The 27,461-nt window shown below is 37.7% G+C and overlaps 2 gene segments (V, D, J or C); both read right to left on the minus strand.

Moving 5' to 3' along the window:
• Window positions 1-5,597: 5,597 nt before the first annotated feature.
• LOC131405503 (T cell receptor alpha variable 26-1-like) lies at window positions 5,598-6,583 on the minus strand. The segment is given in 2 exon segments: window positions 5,598-6,010; window positions 6,463-6,583. Coding segments are annotated over 2 exon segments (453 nt in total).
• A 6,427-nt stretch (window positions 6,584-13,010) lies between these two features.
• LOC131405504 (T cell receptor alpha variable 25-like) lies at window positions 13,011-13,802 on the minus strand. The segment is given in 2 exon segments: window positions 13,011-13,396; window positions 13,669-13,802. Coding segments are annotated over 2 exon segments (444 nt in total).
• Between the last annotated feature and the right edge of the window lie 13,659 nt (window positions 13,803-27,461).

A 27,461-nucleotide genomic window follows, 5' to 3' on the forward strand; every position in this document is an offset into this window, starting at 1 on the left:
GCTCTTTAATCCGATAAAGTTCCACTTGTTTATTTTCTCTTTAGTTTCCCTAGTCTGGGTAGGCATGTCATCTAAAAAGATTCCTTTATGACCAATATCAAATAGTGCGTTGCCTATATTTTCTTCTATGAGTTTTATAGTTTCAGGTCTCACCTTCAGGTCTTTGATCCATTTTGAGTTAATTTTTGTGAATGGCGATAGCAGATGGTCCACTTTCATTCTTTTGCATGTGGCTGTCCAGTTTTCCCAACACCATTTGTTGAAGAGACTTTTCTTTCTCCATTGTATGTTCTTAGCTCCTTTGTCAAAAATTAACTGTCCATATATGTGTGGTTTTATTTCTGGACTTTCAATTCTGTTCCATTGATCTGTGTGTCTGTTTTTGTACCAGTACCATGCTGTTTTGATTACTATTGCTTTGTAGTATGTTTTGAAGTCAGGGATTGTGATGCCTCCTGCTTTGTTCTTTTTTCTTAGGATTGCTTTAGCTATTCAGGGTCTTTTGTTGCCCCATATGAGTTTTAGTATTCTTTTTTCTATTTCCGTGAAGAATGTCATTGGGATTCTGATTGGGATTGCATTGATTCTGTAGATTGCTTTAGGTAATATAGACATGTTAACTATGTTTATTATTCCAATCCATGCGCATGGGATGTCTCTCCATTTCTTTATGTCATCATTGATTTTCATCTATGGTCTTTTAACAGAGCCAGAGCTTACCCATGGTCTGAAGTTATGCTTGTTTAACAAATGTGTTCTTACTCAAATATTTCAGGCACAAAAAGGAAAACTAGAATGAAAACACCTGAAATTTTAATTTTAGTTCACATGTCACCTTATAATTAATATGAGGCCACTGTTTCATTTTAACGATTTTATTGGAGTATAACATACATATAAGAAAGTGTAATATATTGTAAGTGTATAGCCTGATAAATTTTCACAGAATTGACACACCCTTATAATCAACATCTAGATCAAAAAACAGAACCTTAACAACACGCCAGAGCTCCCTTTATGACCTTGATGATACTGTCCCATGGGTAACACCATCCTGACTTCTAACAGTGTAGATTAGTTACGTCTGCTTCTGTACCTAACAGAAATGACATGTTTATTGGACATTATTTTGAGAAATATCTGCTTAAGACTTTTGCCTTTTCTATCAGTTTGCTTATTTTCTTATTGATTTCAGGATGTTTTTAAACAAAATGAGCCTTTTGACAATAATATTTGTTGCAAATATCTTCTATTCACTGGCTATCCTTTTAACTATTGAAATTACTTAATTTTAGTGCCAATTTTAATATAGGCTAATTTTGATGCTTAAATATTTTTGTATTCTGTTTAAGAAATATTTATCTAACACAAAGTAATGAAAAAGTTCTGTATTTTCTTCTACAAGCTTTGTATTTTATTCTTACATTCACATCTGCACTCTATCTGAAGTAAAGGCCAAGATATACGTTTTCCATATGACAAATTATTGAACACCATTTGTTGAAAATACTATCCTTTACCCATGGCAAATAGTGCAAATGTTTTTTTCAATTTTTATTGTAATACTGTTCAGTATAAATTTTATCACAAAATTTTATTTTACCACCTATCTCCATCTGCTCATCTTATTCTTCTATTTCAGCTTTTTCTCTATTTTTAGATTTTTGCTTTATGTTTTATAGTCACCACTTATTTCTTACATTGATGATGCAGTTTTCTTAACTTTGTTCTAATCAGTAAAATAAATTTTCAGAAGTGTTCTCCTCCTCCTTGTGCTCAGGATATTTTCTTTTCCATGAGCCGTATGTGTGTACATTTGTTATTTGGTTTCTCACAAAATTCTCATCTCCCATGTACTTCTGGTGGCAAGTTAATTTGAAAATCATTTAGCATGTTAGCCATTTCATGCAATTCTGATGGAACGAATCAGATATTCTCCTAACTTTAGAATCAATCTCTCAGACGTGCTTAACAGGCGGAGTTTGTGGGAAATTAGAATCCTCAGTGTGCACTGCTAACAGTCTCTTCCTGATTCAATCTGTATTATTTGTAGGAAGTAAAAGTCAAGCAAAAATCAAAAGGTACAATGTGCCAACGGAGCTCAGAGTTCTTAACTCTTGTTATTTTCTTGTGAGATCATTTACTAATGGTAAATCTCTAATGGTCAAACTAGTGGTAGAACTAATGATGGTTCTGTTAAAAACTACCCATTAATCTTGTAATTTATGAAGATAAATTTAACAACATATTTTAAAGCAGAAAACATTCAGTGTGAAGACAGCCACATGATTTTTTTGATTGGTAGAGGATTATTTCTGAACAGGGATGAAAAAGACAAGAACATAAGAAAAGTTTTTTTTTAATGTGTCAACTACTTTAGCGTTGGCAAACACTGTTTCCTGGGAGCATAACATGTGTACATTTTACACCTTCATTGGCTTGTAGTTGTGGCAATGGATTGATTGTGAGTATCAACTGATGTCTAAATATCTTTCTTTGTTTTTTTCTGTTTCATTTTTTGTAAAGTTAGGAGAATCCCCTGCCGCTTTATAGAAGATTCTAGCTAAATGCCATTCTAACCTTTCAAAATATCTGGTGTCAACCACCTTGTGACAAACACAATGTATTAATAGAGAAATTTATGCCAGTTGGCAGGATCTATGAAAAATTTCACAAATAAAGAGAATTTTGAATTGGAATGAATTGAAATGTCACAGGAAGAGTTTAACAAAATACTTGGGGGACCTATTTTACTAAGAATGATTGGAAAAAGGAATAAAGGAAGGAAGGAAAAGAGAGAAGGAGGGAGGAAAGAAGAAATGAAAATAGGAAGAAAAGAATTAATGAGTATAGGAATAAATAGAGATTTTGAAATATATCCCTACCTTCATTACTATATGCATGTGATATTCTTGAGCTCTTTCCTGTATTTTTGTAGAAGATCTAACTCATGGCCCTGGTATTTTATTGTATCTCTAGCATTTGTCACTAAAATTTTCAGTCATGAGTATTTATTTATTCAGTAAATATTTATTGAGTACCTACTATTTGTCAGGTACTGTACTAGTTACTTTGGATATGTCAGTAAACAAAACAGACCAAAAAAAAAAATATGTTTCAGACCTTTGTTTTCAAATATAGGGATGCAGAGGATGGCCACAGAAGGAAGGGAAAGTGAGATCAAAGCCTGTGAGGAAGAGGAAATGAGTGTGAAGAAAGGAACTGGAAGAATCTTGAAAGAAATATGCTAATCTTTAGAAACTGCTACTAGCCCCTCCCACTGCACTTTCTAAGACTTGAGTACAAATATCTGTTCCCTCATCTCTCTCTCATGGAATCCAAGCAATTTCCAACGTATGATAATCATAGCAATTTACATTTGTGTACACATCTTATGTATCAGGACAAACTTCTCAGTCTTTGTGAAGATCCAAGAATATCCTGAACGCCACTCACATCAAGGATCAGAGCCCCTCTCTCCTGTTTTCTCTGCCTTGTGTACTAATTTCTTCTCTAGCCTTTCTGCTTGGGAAAATACATGGCTAATACAGAGCTAAGGATGCTTCAGAATCTCTCTACAATCAACAGGTATTTCTGCTGCCATTTGAATATTTAGGGGGCTAGCACTATCTCTTTATAGGATTAGAGACCATTGCTTTTCTCAACTCATAACTCATGATTCCTACTCTAACATTATGACATTTTGCTCTAAAATGTGTATCACCTTCTGGGATGGGTACTATGATCCATTCCACTGACTTCCATTTGATTCATTATTTGGATGTTTCCTTCTTATTGTTGCTTCCAGTAAGGCAAGATTGAACAACATACGCTCAGGTTTTGGAGCTTGACAGTTTCAGATTTAAAAATAAGTTAAAAAGTTGATGCTAACGCTTATTAAGACTGTGAATATTGGCAACTTTTTAAACCTCTTTGAGGCTTAATTTTCTAATATGTAACATAAATCTCAGAATAATTCTTCACCAAATGGTAATGAAGATTAAAAGATATAATATAATTAGGGATTTCCAAAAAGATACTAACATTTGAAGCCAAAAAAAAATAAATACCTGATAGATTTGACAATGTAAAAATTAAAAACAACCACACTAAAAAATAAACAAAACAAAAGGTAGTGTGTTAGAATAAAATATTCAAACAAATATAAAAGCAAAAAACTATCTAAGATATAGAAATAATTCCTACAAAGAAAAAGAAAAATAACCTAGCAGAAAAATGGTCAAAATGTAGGAATAGTCACGTGACCAAACTTGAACGACAGGTGCCAATGTATGGAGAAAAAAATTGCTCAAAACACTAGAAATCAGGAAGATGCATATAGATAAAGTTGCACAAAGATAAATTAGGATTGTTAAAATAAAAAATACTAGTAATTCCCAATTTGTGCAAAGATATAAAGCAAGCCTTCTCATTTACTGTGGGTTGGAGTATAATTATTTAAAACCAGGGAAAAGTGTCACTTTCTCCAAAAATTTTAAATGCACCTTTCCTTTGACATAGCAATTCCAATTTCAGAAATCTCATTAAAACAGACACTTTCATACAAAAATGAATCTACAAAGATGTATAAGACAATACTCTTTATGACAGCAAAGGAATAGAAAAAATTTGCATCAATAGAAAAGTAATTAATCAAATGATGGAAAGTTTCAAAGTTCTAAATAGGCATCAAAAAGAATGAAATGAACTTCTCTGCTTTTTTCTATGGTAGAAATATCTCCAGGACACCTGATTGAATGAAAATCAAAAGGCAAGTCACAAAAAATTCAAATAAATCCAGTTTACATGGCAAATTGTTTGTGTGTGTGTATGTGTGTGTGTGTGTAAATGTGTATGTAGTTGCATCAAGTTATATGCGAAGATATATATATATACAATTGAAAGAAAACAGGCTGGCATGATACGTCTTAAACTATCAGAACTGGTTTCTCTGAGAGGGACAGAGGGAGCTGGGGGAGATGATGGAGACACAGCCATGGGCTTTCACTTCTGCTCTGCCTGAACATTTTATGATGAGATGGATCTGTGTGTTCCTTAGGGAATATCAAAAAATGATGAAAACTGTTTAGAGATGCAGGACTTCTAAACAAATAAAAATAAATTAATATTCACAATTTTTATTTCTTTCCAAAAGAAAATTTTCTTTCTCACAAATACGCATGCTCTAGATTAGCAACAAAAAAATCATTCAGATTTTTCTCAGGGAAAGGGTAATTTGTTTCTGGTAAGTGAAACAACTATAATAGTATGTGTTTCAGAGTTTGGACTTGCCCCTGGGTCCAAATAAAAGAAATCTTTGGGACAAGTAGAATTACTTTTATTTTCCTCACCCTTTATATTGAGACTAACACCCTGAAAACCACATTTTATTGACATGAAGAGGAGCCATGACAAATTATTAATACCTCTTCATTTTACTGCTATGTTAGAATTATGATTCTTAGTCTCCCCATAACTCCTCTCAGCCACATCCACAAATTAAGTGCTTATTCCCTGTCCTCTCTCCCTTCATCCTGTCTTTCTTCTTTTCCTTATCCCTCTTCTCCCTTTCTCCTTCTCTTCATTTTCTTCCTTTCTTATTGCTTTCTGACTCTCCTTCTAGATGGTCCTAGATTTGCTCTCCATGGCTGCTGCCTCCCCACCCCCCACCACCACCACCAGGGAGATATTGCACCGGTGCTGCCCCATCTGTCCCAATGTGCCCCTCTCACGATGCAGTAGTACACAGCAGTGTCTCCCAGGGTGACCTGGGGCAGAGTCAAGGTACTCGACTTTCTGTCTGTTGCTATGATCAGAGAGGCCATGCTGTTGTTCACAGTGTTTTGTAAGCCATGAATTATATACTGTGGACTCTGACTGGGATTTTGCCGATACCAATGTATATACTCATTTCTACTGATGGTAGAGTGGTTACAAGGCAGGTTTACATCTTCTCCTTCAGCATAATCCATGGAGTTGGGCTGGGTGGTCTTAGCATTAATCACAGTCCCTGAAGAGTAAAGAAAATCAAATTAGCTCCCGACCACAAATCAATGTAATTCTGTGGATCAAGGACACAACACTCCCACAACTCTCTGGCCCTACCCCATAGTCCAGTGTATTTATTTATGTCCTGCTAGAACACAAAAATATCATCAGTGTTCATTGTGGAGACCAAAGATACATGCCAAGAATCAGAGACTCCATAGGCTCTGTTCCGTGGGTCCTTGGCTCAATAAACCCAGAGATTTCTTATAACCTAGATATTGCTAAGGTCTCTTTTGAGATCAAGCCTATGTTTTAATCATGTGGAAGTTTGTGCTTCCTAGACAAATGCATAGATCAGTTCTCATTTCCATTCATAACACGCTGGATAAAGCACAGGGAGAGGAGTAGAGAACAGTTAACCCTTCAAAGTCTCTTGGCCTCAAAGCCATCCCTTGGTAGACACAGAACACTTACCCAAGGTCAGAAACACAGTTACTCCACTCACCAGCCTCATATTTCAAGGACAAACTAGGATCATGGGCCCAGAGCTCAGTCTTTGTGTCTGATCTTAGGCTTAAAAAGGTTCCAGAGAACAGAAGCAACAGCTACTAGTACAGACTGGCAAGGAGTGCAGCTACCACTGTGTTGTTGCCAGGACCTTGTCAGCCAATGAGAGAGCAGTTCTTTCTTCCTCCCCTGCTTTAGTCACGTCCTCAGTAAGAAGGTGCGACTATCAACCAGACATCCCCAACTCACAGGGTGCCCACTGCAACTATTTGTGAGGTTTAAAGTCTGGCTCTGGATAAGGAAAATCAATCAATAGCATGTGTATATCCAGAAGCTTTCTTCCATCATTTCTTCCTCAATGTACCAAAGAAACTGGTTGATGTTCCGTGGAGCCAGTGGAAAGGGTCCTTTAATCTCAGAAAACTGTACTCAGCTCTGTGCTGTAAGGAGATGAAAATTCCCATCCACATTCCAGAAAATGCATGTGAGATTCAAAAGTAGGCAGTGATGTGCTCAAGGGGACAGGAAAGATTAATAACCTTGAGACTAAAAGCTAAACCTCTGGGAGCTCAGGTTTCCTACAAAGGCCCCTGGAGTCATATATCTACTGTCATCTAAGGAGACATTTCTCAATGCCTTTTTTCTTGATAGAGTTACTGATGGCATGCATGGTGTTCACTCTCATCCTCCTAGAACAAACGTCCTCAATACTCATCTCCTCTATGCCCATGCTATGGGTACTGGGCACCAGGGATGCTGGAGCAGAAAGAAAAGAGAGAAGGGAAAGCAATCAAGGGGAGGAGATGGGAGTGGTAGAGAAGGCTAGAGGAGGGAAGACAAAAGAGTATAAGGAATGGGGAAGGTAAGGCATCATCAGGGAAGGGAAACTGAGGGAAAGTGCTTAGGGAGGTACAGGGAAAGGGCTCAGCCGAGTAGGCTAATGGCCCTGAATCCTTGACCACACACACTCAACAAGAGATTATAAAATCCAAGTGGTCTAAAGAGGATGAAATATGTCATTTTTCCTGTTTTCTGTGGAAGATCAATGGAAAACATAAGTTTACCTTCTCTTCTCCCAGAAAGGAATTAAGCTTGGAGATGAAGCAGCTCCCTCTTGTGACTGAAGAGATGAATTGCACAACTCCAACCAGGCAAAAATTCGGCCAGCAATCTTCTGCAAGATGCTTTCCTCAGGGTTGAAGGTGGGTGTCTTAGTTGTAATATCTCTGTACTCATCTTTGTTTTCTCTAAACACTCTGAAAACTCCAATGAAGGTTTAGATTATTTTTGATAACTTTATTTCAGTAATATTCTCACTATGATTCTCAGTTGTTGGCCTCTCTTTAATTTTCCTTTTTTCACTGACCTTATATTTAAAGGTTGGCTCAAAAGCCCATATTATTTAATGTTTATAAGAGAGGTTGGTACAGACTAGGCACTCAAGAATTACCCGTTTCCTGAATGAGTAGATGAGTCTCTATTCATGAATTTAGTGGGACAAGTTATGCAGAGGAACTCTTAAATTATTCTAAATACAATCTTCCAATTTATGGAAAACATTTTGAACAAAAGACTCCAACAGACAAATATAGAGTTAGATTTGTGGACAAAATTCAACAATAGATGACAAACTTCCCAAACCTAGGGTGGAAAAACCATACTGTGAAGATAAGGGAGTAAATGTCATAGTTATCATACTTCATTCATTTAACAAATATTCATTGGGAGCCTATTCTGTGCCAGATCGCACACACACACACACACACACACACACACACAGAGATAAGTCAATAAACACACTAATGCTGAAAATATAAGAACAAATAAAAACTGAGATTACTTAAAGGCAGAACTAAAGTAATTAATAACTTTTTTGTTGGTTTATTTGCCTTTATGTTTTAGAAGACAGTGGAGGTCACTAATAAGCGGCATTTTAAATAATTTTGAAAAACAAAAAAATACTCTGTATGACTCTGGAGAATCTAAAAATATGTTTGTCCAGTCTATTGCCTCTTTTCAGAGTCTTGAATTTTAGAAGTTCGTGTTATCTATCTCATATGGTCCTAGAGATAATATGATCTTCTAAAACAACGTACTTAATTTACTTTCAAAAAAACAAGAGAATTTGATAAAAGACTAACACCTTTGCTTGATGAATACTCTTAACAATCCAGAAACAGAAGAGAAATTCCTGAATCAGATAAAGAGTGTCTATGATATTGTCCAAAGTCAATGTTATTCCCCCTGAGGTCAGGAACAAGACAAAGAGATAGATTCTCACTACTTCTATTCGCTGTCATACTGAAAGCCTGTCATCAAGTCAGGAAAAGGAAATTAAATGTATAAAGTTCGGAAAGGTAGAAGTAAAGCCATTTTTATTCATAGATGATACAGTTATATGTGTAGAAAATACAAAGGAATTTATAAACAAACTACAAGATCTAGAACTAATAGGTGAATTAAACAAGGTCACTAAACACAAAAATCAATTTTATTTCTAGATTCTACCTAAAAGCAATGGAAAATAAAATTTAAATGCCATTTATCAAATATCTGGAAATAAATTTAATGAAGATATGCAAATCCTCTAGAATAATAGCTACAACACATTAATAAAAGGAATTAGAGAGGATCTACATAAATGAAGAGGATATCATGTGAATCTGAAGACTCTGTATGTTAAAATGTCAATTGGCCCACATTGACCCATAAATTCAACACAATCCCAGACAAATTATTAGCAACCTTTTGTGGCGGAAGTTGAGTAGCTAATTCTATAATTTATGTGGAAGCACAAAGATCTAGAATAAGACTTGAAAATGAAGGAGGAAGTTTTACTTGCATTTCCAGATTTTAAAACTTATGTGAAGTCCCAGCAATTAAGACAGAATGGTCTATTTGACCTTCTCCCTCTGACTTATTTCACTTTGCATTATACCCTCAATGTCCATCCATGTTGTCACAAATGGCTGGATTTCGTCGTTTCTTATGGCTGAGTAGTATTCCATTGTGTATATATACCACAGCTTCTTTATCCTTCATTAAGTAGTAGATAATAACAACAATAAACAAACACATAGGGACAGAGATTGGATTGGTGGTTACCAGAGGGAAAGGGGGGAGGGAGGAGGGTGAAAGGGATAATTCGGTACATGTGTGTGGTGATGGGTTGTAATTAGTATTTTGGTGGTGAACATGATGTAGTCCATGCAGAAATAGAAGTACAATGATGTACACCTGAAATTTTTACAATGTTATAAACCAATGTTACTGCAATAAACAAAAAATTAAAAAAAAAAAAAGACAGAATGGTCTACTGGTATGAGGATAAAATAAACAGGTGAATAAACAGAGTCAAATCAAAAAATACACCCATACGTATACACTGCCAATTGATTTTCTCAAAAGCTGCCTATACAATTCAATGGGGGAAAACATGATCTTGAGCCAGCCCTGATGGCCTAGTGGTTAAAGGTCAGTGCTCTCCACTTCAACAGCCCAGGTTTCTTTCCTGGGCACAGAACCACACCACTTTTCTACCAGTAGCCATGCTGTGGTGGCCGCTCACATAGAAGAACTAGAAAAACTTACAATTAGAATATACAGCTATGTACTGAGGCATTGGGGAGGGGGAAAAAAAAAGAGAGAGAGAGAGACAGGAACATTGGCAACAGATGTTACCTCAAGGCAAATCTTTCCCAGCAAAAAAAAAAAAAAAAAAAGATGATCTTTTTAAGATAAGTACTGGAGAAATTGGCTATTCATACTTTTTAAAAATACCTTGACCCCTCCCTCACAACATACAAAAAATTGATTCTAGATGGATAAGAGCTGTAAATGTGATAGATGAAACTGTGAAGCTTCAAAAAAAAGCAGGAGAACTTATGACCTTGGAAGTGGGCAGAGATTTCTTTAAAAGTAAACAAAAAACCACTAACCATAAATGAAAAAATAATAAGTTGCACTCCTTAAAAATTAAATATTTATGTTCCCCAAATACACCATTGAAAGAGTGTGAAAGCAAGTTACATACTAGGCTAAAATATCTGTGCTACGTATATCTGGCAAAGAACTTGAATACAGAATACGTAAACTTGCCTACAGATTTAAAAATAGTAAAAATAAAATAAATAACCTAAAACCCAAAGAAACATGGGCAAATGATGTGAAGGGACACTTCTGAAAAGCAATTATCCAAATGGCCAATAAGCTTAGGAAAATGTGCTCAACGCCATTACTCGTCAATAAAAAGTCAATTAAACCCACAAGGTGATCCCACTACACACACAATAAAATGGCTAAAATTTTAAAAAGAATAAGAACGTCTGCTTCTGGAAAGATGGAATTGTCACAAATTTTATTTTAGCCGTTCTGATAGGTGTGTAGTGATATCTTGTTGTGGTTTTAATTAGCACTTCTCTAATGGCTAATGATGTGGAATATGTTTTCATGTGCTTATTTGTCATCTGTATATCTTTTTAAGGGAAATATGTCTTTGTTCATGTTCTAGTTGGTTTGTTTGCTTTATTTACTGTTGAGCTTTGAGAGTTCTTTATATATTCTAGATATGAGTCCTTCGTGGGACACGTGGTTTGCAAATTGTTTTTCAAAGTCTGTAGCTTGTCTTTTCATCCTCTGAAGAGGGTCTTTTGCAGGGTAAAGATCTTAATTTGGAAGTCAAATTTATCAGTTCTTAAAACTTTTATGGACTGTGTTTTGCTGTCAAGTCTAAGAACTCTTGGCCTAGAGTTATATATCAAAAATTTTGTCCTATGCTTTTTTCTAGTTTTACAGTTTAGCATTTTACATTTAAGTCTGTGATCCATTTTAAGTTAATTTTTGTATAAAGTGTGAGACTTAAATCAAGGTTCATTTTTCTTGCCTATGAGTGTCCACTTGCTTCAACATCATATGTTGAAAAGTATATCTTTCCTCCATTGAATTTCTTTGCCACTTTTGTGAAAAAAATAAATAAATAAAACCAGTTGGGTATATTTGTGTGGATCTATTATGGGTTCTCTATTCTTTTCATTGATCTGTGTGTCTATCCCTGTACCACTAACATAATCTTGATTACTGTAGTTATAGCTTGAAATCAGGTAGACTGATGGCTCCCATTTTATTTTTCTTTTTCAGGATTGTTTGAGCTATTCTAGTATCTCTGCCTTTTCACATATATTTTAGAATAATATTGCCTATATGTATTACAAATCCTGCATAGATTTTAACAGGAACTATGTAAAATATGTATATTAATTTGTGGAAAATTGACATATTTACTATTTTGAGTCTTCCAATTTACAAACAGGATGTCTCTTCATTCTTTTATTTCTTTCATCAGTGTCTTGTAGTTTTCTGCAGGAAAGTTCAGTATACGTTTTGTTTGATTCACCTAAGGATTTGGGGTCTTTTTTGAGCCATTGTAAATGGTATTGTATTTTTAATTTAGATGTTCACATGTTCATTGCTAGTATATAGAAATGCATTTGATTTTTGTATGTTTATCTTGTATCCTGTGACTTTACTGGACCCATTTAATAGTTTTAGGAGCTTTTTTGGTATATTCGTTGGGATTTTCTACATAGATAATCATGTTATCCACAAATAGTGGAAGTTTTACTTCTTCTTTTCTGATCTATATGATTGTCTTTACTTGCTTTATTGCACTGGCTGGAACATCTAGAACTATGTTGAATGAAAGTGATAAGAGTGGATATTCTTGCCTTGTTCCTGACTGTGAGGAAAAAGTATATAGTCTTTTACCAGTAAGCATACTATTAGCTATTGAGGAAGTTCTCGAGTATTCCTATGTTTCTCATAGATTTTACCATGGATGAGTGTTGAATTTAGGCAAATGTATTTTTTCTGCATAACTTAATATGATCACGTGATTTTCTTTTTCAGCCTGTTAATATGGTAGATGCCATCAGTTGAATTCCAAATATTGAAGCAAGTTTGCATCCCTGAAAAAAAATTCATTTGCTGGCCAGCCCTGGTGGTCTAGTGGTTAAGTTTAGTGCACTCTGCTTTGGTGTCCTGGGTTCGGTTCCTGGGCATAGACCTACATCACTCATCTGTCAGTGGTCATGCTGTTGCAGTGGTTCACATACAAAAAGAGGAAGATTGGCAACAGACGTTAGCTCTGGGCTAATCTTCCTCAGCAAAACAAAAACAAACAAACAAAAAAACCCATTTGCGATTGGTGTATTATTCTTTTTATATATTGATGATCTCTACTAGCTAACATTTTGTTAAGAAGTTTTCTGTCTATGTTCATGAGGGAAATTTTTCTATAGTTTTCATTTTGTATGGTCTTTGTCTGATTTTGGTATCAGGGTAATACTATCTTCATAAAATGAGTTAGGAATTATTTTCTTCTTTATATTTACTGGAAGAAATTGCATAGAATTCGTGCTAATTCTTCTTCAAATATTTGGTAGAAATCCCCAATGAAACCACCTTAGCCTGGATTTTTTTTTAACTAAAAATTTAATTTCTTCATAGACACTGTGACTTCAGCTTTCTCTGACTCCTGCTCTGAAGAGATATAAGGAGGAGCTGCTCCTGGACCCCACAGCAAGGTTTGGGCACAGGCAGCAGGTGCTTCGAGAGCACTGTGCTCCTGCACAGAAATAGGTTCCCTCATCTGCAGTCTGGGCGGCCGTGATGTGCAGGGAGCTGTCTTTTCTTGTCTCCCCAAACCGAGCTGTCAGTCTTTTCTGCTTCTTCACTTCTCCACCGCTAACTAATATCATCAAGAGAACAGGACTTCCCCCAGGCCTCTGCTTATACCACTGTAGTCCGTTTAAAGTGTTTGAGGAATTGCAGTACGTGGTGAAGTTCTCTCCTTCTTGTAGGAGCAGGAATGGAGGAAGTTGCTTTATCTGTTGTCCATTCACTTCTGTTCAGAAACACAATGGGAGGCATCAGAGAAAGTCTGATTAGATCTCTATTCTCTGAGCTACAATGGTCTCTCTCATTCTTGTCTATTTTTCTCCTCCTTTCCTTGTCTCCCTCCCCAGCTCTCTCTCTCTATCTTCCTTCTTTTTAGTTTTGTTTTGTTTTGTTTTTCAGATTCTTTGCCCTCAATCAGAAAATCTCATTCCTGCATCTGCAGATAATATTCCACTATGTAGAATTCTCTGGAAGCAGTCAGAGAAATCTCAAACTCACGTGATACTTGCATCCATATGATCATCACTGGTACTATAAGTAGCATCTCCCTCTTCATTCTCTCCAGAAAGAGTTCCTGAATCTCTTGCACAAGCTTCTTCAGGACCCAAAGAAATGCTGTGGTCTACCACTGCCTTTTAGAAAGAAAAGGGAAGGAATGACTGCAATTTGAGACAGCCCATCAGACTTACCTGTTTTCCACTCACCTACCCTCAGCCTGTGTTTGCAGGTGCTGCCCCCGTGTGACTGGACTCAAAAATTGCTGATTTTATAACCAGTTCCTTATACACTGCTTTCTAATTCAAGTGGTATATATGTTTGTCAAGGCTTGGAAAGAAAGAGTTTACTCATGCTGATATTGTTTAGGGAAGAATAACTTGCCTTTTGAAAATGCATTCTATGATTTAAAACTAGGGCATCAGAAGGAAATAAAAAGTTTCAGTTGTCATTTCCAGTTTCATCCAGAATCATGTAGTGTGTGTCCGTGCACGTGCTAAAGGTACATATGAGGTCACAGACGTTTTAATAAACGTGGGAAAGACTCATAATTTATTGTTAGACAGCCCATGACCTCAAAATGGAAGATGAAAAGAATCTATTTCTCTGTTGTCATACAGATTATCCTGGTTGCAAATTATCCAATTTAGAGCTCTTCTCTACTGTCCCACTATGTCACTTTTCCACATATCGTAGATTTTTAAAAATCAATATAATTTGAAAAAAAGTCTTATCTATCATATATGAATTTCTCTAAGATGCCTTTTTTAAAACAAAACACTTGGATAGAATAGCTTCAAATGACTCCATGAATTTGTCTCACTTTTCACAGCACTTGTCACTCTGTATTATAACGACCTGTTAATTGTCTGAGCTGGCCCCCTGTACCCTGAGGGTGTGTGTGTATCATCTTCAAGAACTGTGCTGTCCTATATGGTAGCTGCTAGACACATGAGGCTACTTAAATTTAAATTAATTAAAATTAAATACAATTTAAAATTTAGTTTCTCAGTCACACTAGCCACATTTCAAGTGCTTGTAGCTACGTGTGGCTGTGGCTATTGGACAGTGCAGACACAGAACATTCCTACCATCTCAGAAAGTCCTATTGGACTGTGCTGCTCTGGGATGTAGCGTCTATGAAAACAAGGAATTTTTTCTGTTTTGTTGGCTGGTGTATCACAAGGAAAGTCCCTGATGTGTGAGAGGCACTTAATAAATACTTGTCTGTTGTTCGTCACCATGTTCCCAGAAACTACTCGAAAACCTGCTAAATAGTGGATACTTAAATATTTGGTGAAGGATGAATAAATTTATGTGTTTGCATATATAACATGTGAGAGTTGAACTCAAAATATTTCAAAGACCAATCTAAATGTCCTTCTAAGAATGTTAACAATCAGGGGACAGTTTTAGCTGTTTAGAAATGCTACTTTTGGGAGACTGTATTACTTTCCTACGTCTATCATAACAAATTACCACAAATTTGATGGCTCAAAATATTTATTCTCCTAAAGTGCTGGAGGCCAAGAATCTGAAGTCAAGGTGTTGGCAGGGTCATGAATGCTCTTAGAGAGAATCTTTTCTTGCCTCTTCTAGCTTCTGGTGTCTCCAGGCATCCCTTGGCTTGTGGCTGCATAACTACAACTTCTACATCCATTGAGAAGACCTCACACGGCCTTCTCCTCTGTGTGTCTCTCAAAAGGACACTTGTCACGGATTTAGGACCCACCTGGATAATCCAGGAAGATCTTCTCTTGACGTCCTTAACTTAGTTACATTTACAAAGGCTCTTTGTCCAAATAAGGTCACATTCACAATTTCCATGGATTAGGCTGTGGACATGTATTTTGGGGGTCCACCATTCTACCCACTATAGGAACTCTAGTGTCTTTGAAGTGCTGTCATGTAAATGTATTAATGGTAGAAATCTTAACACTTCATTTTGAGTCCAAAGTGAATCTGAATCTGAGTGAATGCAAATCATGAAAACAGAACAAGGAGCAGTTTTAGAATGTGCTAAAAAATGAAAGCCTCATGTTAAGATGAACTTTTTTGAGATACACACCATTGGGATACTTTTTCCTTCTCAAGGATGTTGCATGTGGATGCCAAAATGAATACAAAACTACCAATCCTATGCAAGTGAAGACTCCTTCCCCATCCCAAAAGAGCAGGGGTCTAGAAGGAGCACACGTGGATGCTTGAAAAGTTCTGTCATCTTTACACAGAACAGGAGCACTGCTGCCGTTTACATGGGGGAACATAAACCAGGACAGAAAAGTCTCACCCAGGAGAAATTTGCTCTTTCCCAACTCACAGCATGGTCTCTGTTGTACCCTCTCTCTGGTTCTCACGGCTTGACGTAGAAATTTGCTAAATGAGGACCTGGCCATGCATTGGTTTAAGGAGTAAAAGGCATCTCTGCACTCCTGGTAGGAAATGCTCCACTGAATATAAATATAAGATAGCTCTAAGTAGCAAATATTTTTGTCAAAGCAATCATAAGAGGACCAGATACAAGAATATCTATAATAAAATGTTACGTGTTATCCTATGAGATTTCAGATAAGAAATAAATAACGCTGCCTGAAGTGGACCATGAAGGATGAGTAGACATGTGTGCATTTTACAATGGGAAAAGTATATTCTGGGCAAAGAGGGCAGCATCTGCAAAGGCACAGATTTAGGAAAGAGCTTAACATGTGCAAAAATGGTTAGAATTTTAAAATGGCTGATATACATCTGGAGTATGTGGTGGAATAGAGTGGATGATGAAAATAGAAGATGACTTAGGGAAAAAGTGTAAATGGTCTTTTATCTTTTAATATAGAATATGGTCTTTACAACTTCTAATGGTTTCTCATTACCAGAAATAAGCAGGAAGTGATCTGATCATATATTTTATAACAACTCTAGTGGTCATGTAAGAGTTAGATTCAAGGAGTTGAGACTAGAGGCAGGAAGGCAATTAGGAGGCCATTGCAATCAACCCAATGAGAAGTGCTGAATACCTGAACTAGAAGAGTAGCAGGGAGTATAGAAATAATGAAATGGATATGAGTACTATTTGAGAGGTAAAACTGACATGACCTTGAAAATTCCTGGATGTGTGTTGTGCTTCATTAGCACCCTGGTGCCTACCTGTCATAAGGAATCTGTCTATTCTGTTAGCTCTTGTGCTAGCCAATGGCCAAAGATGACCCCTTGATCCTGTGCTTCCTGATTCCATGCCTTGTGTAGTCTCCTTCCACACTGAATCTGGGCTGGCTCCAGGACTCACTTTCATAAACAGAATGCAGCAGAAGTCACATCGTGGCAATTCTGGGACTAAACATGAAGATGGCCTGGAAGCTCCCACTTTTGTGATTTTGGAAGCCCTGAGCCACCAGGTAAGACGTACAGCTTTCCTTCTAGAGAGACCAAGTGAAGAGCCCACGTGGGAAGAACCCATATTCTCACCGAGAATCGAGAATACACTGAGTGAGAGATAAGCCCAGCCATCTCTGTGTTCCAGCTGAGCCCAGACTTCCAGGCATTCTCTTAGAGGCTCCAGACATTTACGTGAGCAATTGGGTGTTCCAGTCCAGTAAGGCCCAGATATCACCTGGAGCAGAAGGATCATGAAATAGTAAAATGGTAGCTGTTTAAAACCACTGAGTTTTGGGGTGGTTTGTTATGCAGCAAATCACAATGGTGCACAATGGTCTTTGGAAGAAGAGTCTTGTTGAAGACCTGTGAGAAATTGGCAAGAATAAAAATGTTTTTCCTCTATCTGATTTCTGATTGTCTCTAATAGTTCAACCTGGAACATCTGCCTATTTCACCAAACTTCTTTTCAGATATGGTCCTAGCGCTCCTGGTCTGGCACAGAAGACGTGATGGTGACGCTCAGATATAATGAGAGCCCTGGGCCTCCATGGCACAGTCAGGTAGGTGGCTGATTGCTCATGTTGGGGTCAATAAACAAGGAGATGTAAGTTTTCGTGTTCAATATGATTTTTCTATTTTATTCATTCTTCTCATTCCATGTGATTAAACTCTAAAGAAAAAAATGAGGGGCTATTTATAATGGCATGACTTATTTCTTACGTCTCTATAAATAAGCAAAATGTGGCAGACTAGTTTAAATTTCAGACCAATTTTAGAACCCAAAGAGACTGAGAATTTTGGTTCCCATTTCCTTGATTACACATGACTTTTAGAAAGGTATGGACTTTTTTTGTAAGGACTCTGCACTCCAGATATACATTTTTCTCATGTTTATAACAGTAGATTTTCCAAATTATGTGCCACTATATCCGGGAATTGATTATGTGTGGGGGGAGAGATTATCCCTTCACATCTGAAGGCAAGCAGGGGGCCCAAGGAAGTTGGAGTCATGAGCCACTTTCAAGTGGCATTCTCTATGGAAGTGCTGCATAAATGTGATCAATTTCCATGTGTTCTATGACATGAAAAAGGCTGTGAAGCATTGTGTTGCAGCAATGTGCAAATGAACTAAACTTTGTCCTTGATTTTTTTCTGTGCCTTTTGTTTCCGCTAATTCACAGTAAGCTAAAGCCACAGGATCATTACTGAAAACACTAGAAATTCTTCTATTGATCTTTAGTCAATAATGATGGAGACCCGGTTTGGAAGTTGACCAGCAGACAGACAATAATTACTCTTCTTTTGTGTGTTTTCTTTTCTTCATCTCCTCTCTCTTTGTCCCCAGGCACATTGTAACTGCATTTTGTGGGAGGAGTTAGCAATATACAGTAGTGCTGGCTGAGAATTTGGGGAACAGAGAAGGCTTTGAGGTACATCCTTTGTGGCTGATTGGGACCCAGATTTTTGGCTTGGGCATCCAAGCTCACTTCTTGGGCCCCATTAACTCGCTAACATCATTCCCACTCCTCCTGGAAGACAGCTGCTCCTCTGCTTGTCACTCACTCGAACAATCCAGCATGGTTACTATCTCCACACCCATGCCTCTGTGGCCCCACTAGAAGGCCCTTTCCTCTGCTCTTCTTACCCAAGCACCACATCTTCCACAAAGACCCCCTACTCTAGCCTCCAGTTATCTTTCCCTCCCCTGAAATCCCGAAGTAACCATCTGGGCCTCTTCCTTGATTTTCACTCCGATCAGATGTGGATGTAGGTCAGTCATAGGAAACTTTCATTTTGATAATTCAAAAATTCCGATATCAGTCATACTTTGCATTTGCTCTTTGAGAAAGTGAATTGCATCTTATGCATTTATCTTCTGGACTTGGTCAGTGTTTAAAAAATAATAGTTGCTGTTTAAATGCAGACCTGATGCATGAGCCTGACACCAAGGCTGCACCTCGGGCTTGTCACAAGTGATTTGACCTGGGCCGGTCCCTGGACCGATGGAGGCAGCATCTTTAGCAAGAAAGCATTTGCCTGCAGGGCTGAGATGATAAGGACAGCGGAGCAGGAAGGCTCCGTGGGGTGGGCTGTGGATAGTGGGAGATCCCAGAGGCACCCCAATCCTACCACAGGGTGAGCCCTTCTTGACAGGTCTCCTAGTCTTTCCAGGCCAGGCAAGCCCCTGGAAGAAACTCCAAAAGAAAAATGCTGCTCTCCAGAAGGGCTGAGAGCTGAGGGTTCTGTCCTGACTCCTCCTGAGCTGCTGTAGTAGGTCTCCAAGTTTCCCTCTCTAGATTCTTGTTTCTGCGTCCTGTGACTTGAGGCTTTGGGTTTGGAGAAATAAGGCCTCAGCCTGAAAACAGACAAGGAGGCAGATGATTCCTGGCACATCCAGAGCATTAGAATGAGCCAACCTCCTGAGTATCTTTTCTGTTGCAGTGGTTGTGAACTTGCTTTTCCATTTATAAGGAAAGCCCTTTGGCTCCATTTGAAAATAATGCTGAGGATTCATCTCCTTGGGAGAAGAGCTAAGACAGGGTACTCTGGCACTCTTTGGCTCTGATGTTGCAGGAAGGGGAATTGGAGCAGGGGAGGGGAGAACTGGCAGGCAGAAGGGATGGAGAATGTCACCCCAGGCATGGTGGCTGTCATTGGGAGAGGGGTTACTCTTTGTGAGAGAGGACCATGGCGGGTGGAGAGCACAAGCAGATGAGTTGGTTCAAGAGGAGGGAGACTGAGAACAAGGAAAGCGAACAATCACCCAGATAGAGAAAGGGAAAGAATGGGGAAGGGGGCGAGAACACAGAAGAAGGCTAACCCTCCCCCTCCCCTTCTGCCCCTCCAGACACTGAGGTTCTCCAGGCTTCCCTCTCACATATGGGCGTAAGTCAGGTAGAATGAAATCTTGCCTTGCTCTGGTTAAAAATTATTGCTTCAGATAATGAAATCTTAGTCTTTGGAAACTTCAAAAAAAAAAAAAAAGGCCCTTCAAGCTGTGACTTATAGGAAGTGTGGTGATGGAAATGAATTCATCATCCCATTTTCCCATGTCAGAACAGGGAGGGCAAGCTTGATTCATTACTTGGCCATGTGTGGCTGGTCCCCATGGCAAGGTGAGGGCTGGGCCTGCCCTGGAGCTGGTGGGGGAAGTTCCAGGGAGGACCACCAATGAGGGTGTGGGGAGGGAGTGAGAAACATCTCATTGGCAGGCTCTGGCCTCAGGTTTTCCTGAGGATTTGCCTGAGCTGTCAAAACATTTCAGGGCTGTGCAGAAATTGCTTCTACAGAGAAAATTCCCTAATAGCTCCATGAAAGGAGCTATGTCGTTGTTGTCGTTGTTTTCTTGTTTGGTTGTTTTTTTACTGAAATTAGAGCATCTATTTATAGATGGCATTTTATAACAGTTTTAAAGTGTTTCCATATATCCATGTGGTCATTGGAGATATCTCTTCATCATTATGTCTGTTAATTATTTTTGCTCTTTATGGTTAATATGCATACACGTCTCATATTGTCCGAAAATATTATTCACAGAGTTCATCTATCACTGTATTCCTTTTCTATGACAATATTGTTTGTTTTCTATGACAATTTTGTGTTGTTTTCTTCCACCGACACTAGTGCACAGTGAATCATAGGTTCTCCTCGCTCAGTGCTGTGCTATGCCCTCCAGTTCTACACACATTCAAATAGGGTGACAGATCCAACCATTCCCAGTGTGAGGGTCAAATAAACTGATCACTACCTTGTGAGTGATCTTTGAAAAAAAAATCTTTCCACGTGCATGTCTATTACATGGCTCCAGTCTGAGGGATTTGTATGCAATCCAATATTGTTTTAAAATATGTATTATTTTTTCCTAAACACGTGACAGTGACAGTACCAAGATTTAAAAAAACATAACTCTACAAAAAGAAACAGAGAGAGAGCAGTAGCAATAATCTGGGAGGCTGGCCAGGAGCTGGGTAAGTAGTTATGAATGTAGACGTCGGGAGAAAGCTGAAACTTGAGCTGTGAGATGAGAGGCCCAGAAGCAAGTTAATTCATTCACATTTTGATTTTTTTGTCTCCAATCCTATTCTAAGGTGAATTATGCTCAACAATCCTTGGCTCTCTACAAGACACAAACAAGAGGTCATCACCTCCCTTCCCTCCTACTTACCCACCAACCGTGGATACTGCTAACTTCGCAACAGCAGACATCCTCAGACAAATGATAACAAAATAGGTTTCTGACTTCTGTAATCTCTCCAGTTGTCTATTGGAATACCAAAGGGTAAGAGCAGTAAAATCATATTCATTTCTGGGATGCAACACTATGCTTAACTTATTAGAAGTTCTAGGGAGAGAGAATCCATAGGGCCTCAAAATTCAAATATTTGGCCATGCTGTTGCCAGATTGTTTGGTGCAATTCTATAATTCTTATTATAGTTATCATGAAGAAAAAACCTCTTCCAAAATGCAGTTTTATCAGCAAAAATATTACAAACTATAAATAGCATAAATGTTTTCTAAAATAAAAATATTTCCCTCTCTATACATTGAAGGATTCTCTTCCATTTTATTCTGCAAATTCATCTAGTGAAAGCATTTATGTCAAATTCTCAAATTCCAAACATTTTATTTTTGCTTGACCATCTCATAAGGAAACCTGAATGAGAATTGAGTCATTCTATGGTAAATTGTCCTCAGACTTTCCTTGGTTCATCTACAGAAATCCCCAAACTCGCATACGACGTGAAGCCACAGAATCACTGCTGAGGTTCTCAGATCTTCTGGTTCTCCCTCCCTCTTACATCCTTGATAATGGCTGTCCTCTGATGCTGACCATGCAATCCAACATAGGCATTATCCTATTTCAATCTTGTATACTGCAGTCGAATCAAAGCTACTCCAATCAGACCTGCATACTATTCCACATTTCTTATCCAACTTTCCAAACTACTAAAAAAAGAAGCAAAACAAACTTTGAAAGACAGAGGAGTTCATATACTAACATCTTTTTTAATACATATATATGATTTTTAAACTGTAATCACCATGATGTACATTACACCTCCAGGACTTATTTATCTTATAATTAGAAGTTTGTACCTTCTGACCATCTTCATCCATTTCACCCAGCCCTCCAAATCCTGCCTCTGGCAATGACCAATCTGTTCTCTGTATTTATGAGTTTGGTTTTTCTCTTTTTAGATTTCATATGTAAGTGAGATCATATAGCATTTGTCGTTTTCTGTCTGACTTATCTCACTTAGCATAATGTCCTCACAGTCCGTTCATGTTGTCAAATATGGCAGGAATTCCTTCTTCTTTTTATGACTGAATAATATTTCATTTTTTTATCCATTCATCTTTAATTGGACACTTAGGTGGTTTCCATTACTTGACTATAGTAAATAATGCTGCAATGAACATGGGAGGGCAGCAATCTTTTCAAAATATCTTTTTCTGTACCTGCTGTCCATTTGTTTATCTTCTTTGGAAAAATGTCTATTCAGGTCCTCCATTTTTTAATCAGATTGTTTTTTTTCTCGTGAGTTGTATAAGTTCTTTATACATTTTAGATATTAACCTCTTATCAGATATATGATTTGCAAATATTTTCTCCCATTCCATGGGTTGCCTTTTCATTTTGTTGATGGTTTTCTTTGCTGTACAGAAGCTTTTTAGTTGATGTGGTCCCTCTTTTTATTTTTGCTTTCGTTGCTTTTTCTTTTGGTGTCAAATCCAAAAAGTTATTGCCAAGACCAATGTCAAGGAGCTTACCCCCTCTGTTTTCTTCAGAAGTTTTATAATTTCAGGTCTTACATTCAAATCTTTAATGCATTTTGAGTAAATTTTTGTGTATAGTGTGAGATAGGGTTCCAGTTTCATTCTTTTGCACCTGGTTGTCCAGTTTCCCCAATACCATTTATTAAAGAGACTGTCCTTCCCCGTTGTATATTCTTGGTTCCTTTGTCATAAATTAATTGACCATACATGTGTGTACTTATTTGTGGGATCTCCATTCTGTTCCATTGGTCTATGCATTTGTTCTATGCCAATATCATACTGTTTTGATGACTATAGCTTTGTAATATAGTTTAAAATTAGGATTTGTAATGTCTCCAGCTTTGTTCTTCTTTCTGAAGATTGCTTTGGCTATTCAGGGTCTTTTGAGGTTCCATACAAATTTTAAGAGAGTTTGTTCTATTTCCATGAAAAATGTCACTGGAATTTTGATGGGAATTGCATTGAATCTGTAGATTGATTTGGCTAGTATGGACATTTAACAATATCAATTCTTCCAATGCATGAGCATGGAAGGTCTTTCCATTTGTTTGTGTCTTCTTCAATTTCTTTCCTTCAGGCTTATAGTTTTCAATGCACAAGTGTTCACCTCCTTGGTCAAATTTATTCCTAGGTATTCTATTCTTTTGATGCAATGGTAAATGGGATTGTTTTCTTAATTTTTCTTTTTGATAGTTTGTTATTAGTATATAGAAACACAACTGATTTTTGTGTGTGTGTGTGAGGAAGATCGGCCCTGAGCTAACATCTGCCAATCCTCCTCTTTTTGCTGAGAAAGACTGGCCCTGGGCTAACATCCATACCCATCTTCCTCCACTTTATATGGGATGCCGCCACAGTGTGGCCTGACAAGCGGTGCGTCAGTGCGTGCCTCGGATCCCAACCGGTGCACCCCGGGCCACCGCGGCGGAGTGCGCACACTTAACCGCTTAAACCACTGGGCCGGACCCCCCACAACTGATTTTTGTGTATAGATTTTGTATCCTGCAACTTTACTGAATTCGTATATTGGTTCTGATATATACTGACATCTTGTGGGCATGTCTGTCATTGCTAACTCGATGATACGATTTTTTTTTCACTTTCTCTTTTTGTGTATTGAAAAAGTATACATTGTGGACTAGGGGAGGAAGTCTCTGGGTTGTTTATTTGAGGTTGAACACCCTTTAATTCATAAGCAAATTACAAGATTTTTCTGGTGAAATTTTTATTGACATTTATGTGGACTGTTGGGAATACACCTGGCAAACTTGTAGATAATAAGGATTCCGTTCTCCATTCCATGAACTGGTTGAGCTAGTAAAAACTGTGGTTTGTACTATTCTTTTTAAAAATTTATTTTTTTATTTATTAAATAATTATCATATGGAAAATTGCAGAAAATTATCTAGCAGACACCTTTGCCCCCCAGTAATGAGAATTTAATTTTGCTGTTTTTTTTACAGACCCCCCACCTCTCTGTCTCTCATTCTTTCTCTCATTCAAACATCACAGACAGAACTAAAAGAGTAACCCCCATTCCTTCTGTTTCTGAAGTAGTAACCATACAAGTGTCTTGACATGAGCACAGCCATGTTTGGCCGTTCCATTGACCTACAGCCACCAGCACACAAAGAAACATAAAGCTGTTTTCTTGTGTGGTGGGAACTGGCCTTTTTCCCTGGAACAGCCCTTCTCCCACGCAGATAGTTGCAAACATTTCAAGGCTCTTTGGGCATCGCAGCTTGGGGCAGACTGGCCATCTGTGTCAGGCTGGGATGATAACCAGGGAAAACAATATATGTACACAACTACTGGGCTGGGACGATAGCCAGGAGGCTCAGTGCACGTACACCACTGATAACCATTTGTGCATGGGAACACTGAATGCTTGCTCTACAAACTCTGTAACTGCTTACTCTGGAAACTACTGATGCTATATAAGCTGCTAGAAATTGAGGCCTGGTGAGAGTCTCACCTGTGGAGGGGACACCTTGCCCAGGACCTCTGATGATAGGATTCCCGCCTAGCCGTGTCAATTGAAGGGACTCTCCCCAGCAGAGGCGCGTGGATGTCGTGAGTAACCAATCTGATGTGGTCTCTTTTCGGTCAACCTGGTGTTTCTCTCTCTGGTTGATTTGTGTCATTTCCCTTCAGTTGATCTGGTGTTTCCCTTTCCGAATGAGCTGGTGTTTTTCCCTCTTATTATTTGACCTATTTGGATCTGTTTGCAGACTATCGCCTTTACTCTCCTCTATATAATAAAATACACCTTCAATCCATTTGTTTGGAGTGGAAAGTTTCTTTTATGTCTCCAATCGAATCCCCCGAACCTCTCAAAACAACAAGTTTTATATAAATTCACTGTAAGTAAACATAAGTTTACAGAGTAAGTACCCAGGTGTGTGATAGCTGGGTTGTAAAGTAAGTGAATGTTTATCTTTATGTGAAACTACTAAACTGTTTTCCACAGTGACTGGACCACTCACCTACCAACAATGTATGAGTGATCCAATTTCTCTGCATCCTTGCCAAAACTTGATATTGTCAGGAATTTTTATTTCAGCCATTCTGGAAGATGTAGTGTGGTACCTCATTGTGGCTTTACTTTGCATTTCCCTAATGGTTAATGATGAACATCTGTCCATATGCTTATTTATATGCTTATTTTACTACCACATACCCTCTTCGATGAAGTGTCTGTTTGAGTCTTCTGTCCATTTTTTAATTGGATTGCTTGTTTTCTTCCTGATGAGATTAGAGAGTTCTTTATATTCTGAATACCTGTCCTTTGATGGAAATATATTTTGCAAATATTTCCGGCCAATCTTTTTTTTCTTTTTCATTCTCTTAAAAGTGTCTTTCACAGAGCAAATGTTTTTAATTTTGATGAAATCTAAGTTATTTATTTATTTTATGGATTGTGCGCTTGGTGTCGTGTCAAAAATCTCTTCCTCTAAACCTAAGTCATGAAATTTTTCTTCTAAAAGATTTATAGTTTTATAATTTACAACTGGATGTATGATCTATTTTGAAATTGTTTTCAAATTTTTGTGTAAGTTGTGAAATTTAGGTCAAGGTCCAATTATTTGCCTGTGAATACCTAATTGTCCCAACATGTGTTGCTAAGACCATCTTTCCTCCATTGAATTGCGTTTGCCTGCCCTTTTGTCAAAAATCACTTGTCCCCACTTTTGTGGGTCTGGTCTTTATTCTTACTTAGTGGCATAAAAATGTTAGTGATATTCTTTTATCATCCTTTTAATATCATAGAATTTGTAGTGTGGTTTTCTTTTTCATTTGTTAAACTTATAATTTATGTTTTCTTTTTTCCTTTCATAATTCTACTTAGGGTTATATCAATTTTATTATTGTTTAAGAAACTTGACTTTGTAATTCACCACTTATCTCTATTGTTTGTTTTCTATTTTACCAATTTCACTTTTTTACTATTTGTTTCTTTCATCTTACGTTGAGTTTAATTTGTTCTTTTTCCATCTTCTTTTGTCGAAAGCCTAGGCCGTTGTTTTTCAGCCTTTCTTTTTTGGTAATATAGGTATTTATCATGATAAATTTCCTTCTATGTACTATTTTAACTGCATCCCATACATCTCTATATGTATGTGTTTATTACATTTTCTTTAAAAATATTTTCTAATTGCCATGGTAATTACTTCTTTGACCTATGGGTTACTTTAAAGTTTAGTGCTTAAATTCCAAATATTTGGCAGTTTTTAGAGACATCTTTTAGCAATTGATTTTCTAAATCAATTCCATTTTGATCAGAGAATAAATTCTGTATAATTTCAGTTCTTTTAAGTGTATTAAGAATTTTTTGGCCAAACAGATTTTATGTGTGTGTGAATTTTGCATCTATATGGCAGGGTCTGGCTGGAGCCTCAGCTGCAGGTTTGGGTACCGGCTGCAGGTGCCTGGAGAGCACTGTGCACTTGCTGCACAGAAGTAGGTGGCTGAGTCTCCAGGCTGGGAAGCCGTGATGGTCAATGAGAAGTGTTGGGCACTTTTATTGATGAAAACTCTGAATCTTCCATCTTCCTTTTCCTTCACAACTGACCGTATGGCTATCAGGAATGCAGGGCCTTCACCAGGGTATTGCCGGGTACCATGGGAAGTAGTCAAATAAACTGTTCTCATAAGTACAGTTCAAAATTGAAATCTCTCCTTCCTGGACTATCAAAGACTGAGGGCTCTGTTTCACCTGCTGCTGGTCACTTTTTTCCTTCTGTTGGCCACTCACCCCTGTTTAAAAAGATAACAAAAAGTCATTAGGCCCCCAAATATATATTTCCTTCTTAAAGTTTCTACCTGCATGAGTTTGTCCATACCCCCGTTTTCTCATTCCCCTAAATTAATGACATATCCTGGGGTTTCTCCTCCACAACTCACAGCCTAGTTGAAGCCATAGAATTAAAACTGATGCTCCTGGGATCTTACTCATTCCTCTTGGCACCAAAGCCCAGTGACAACTCAGGTGTCTTCTGGTCTTCTCAGCCAGCTGGAACTCTGACTGTAACGTCACACCTGCTTTAATTCTTTCAACAGGCCCCGCCCTTTCACAAGTCCTTTCTCTTAAATCTATTTCTGTCAAAGGAAGTACTTCCCCATTTTGCCCTGACTTAGAATTGCT

This window comes from Diceros bicornis, chromosome 5 (assembly GCF_020826845.1).
Source record: "Diceros bicornis minor isolate mBicDic1 chromosome 5, mDicBic1.mat.cur, whole genome shotgun sequence".
In the NCBI taxonomy this organism is placed as follows: domain Eukaryota; kingdom Metazoa; phylum Chordata; class Mammalia; order Perissodactyla; family Rhinocerotidae; genus Diceros; species Diceros bicornis.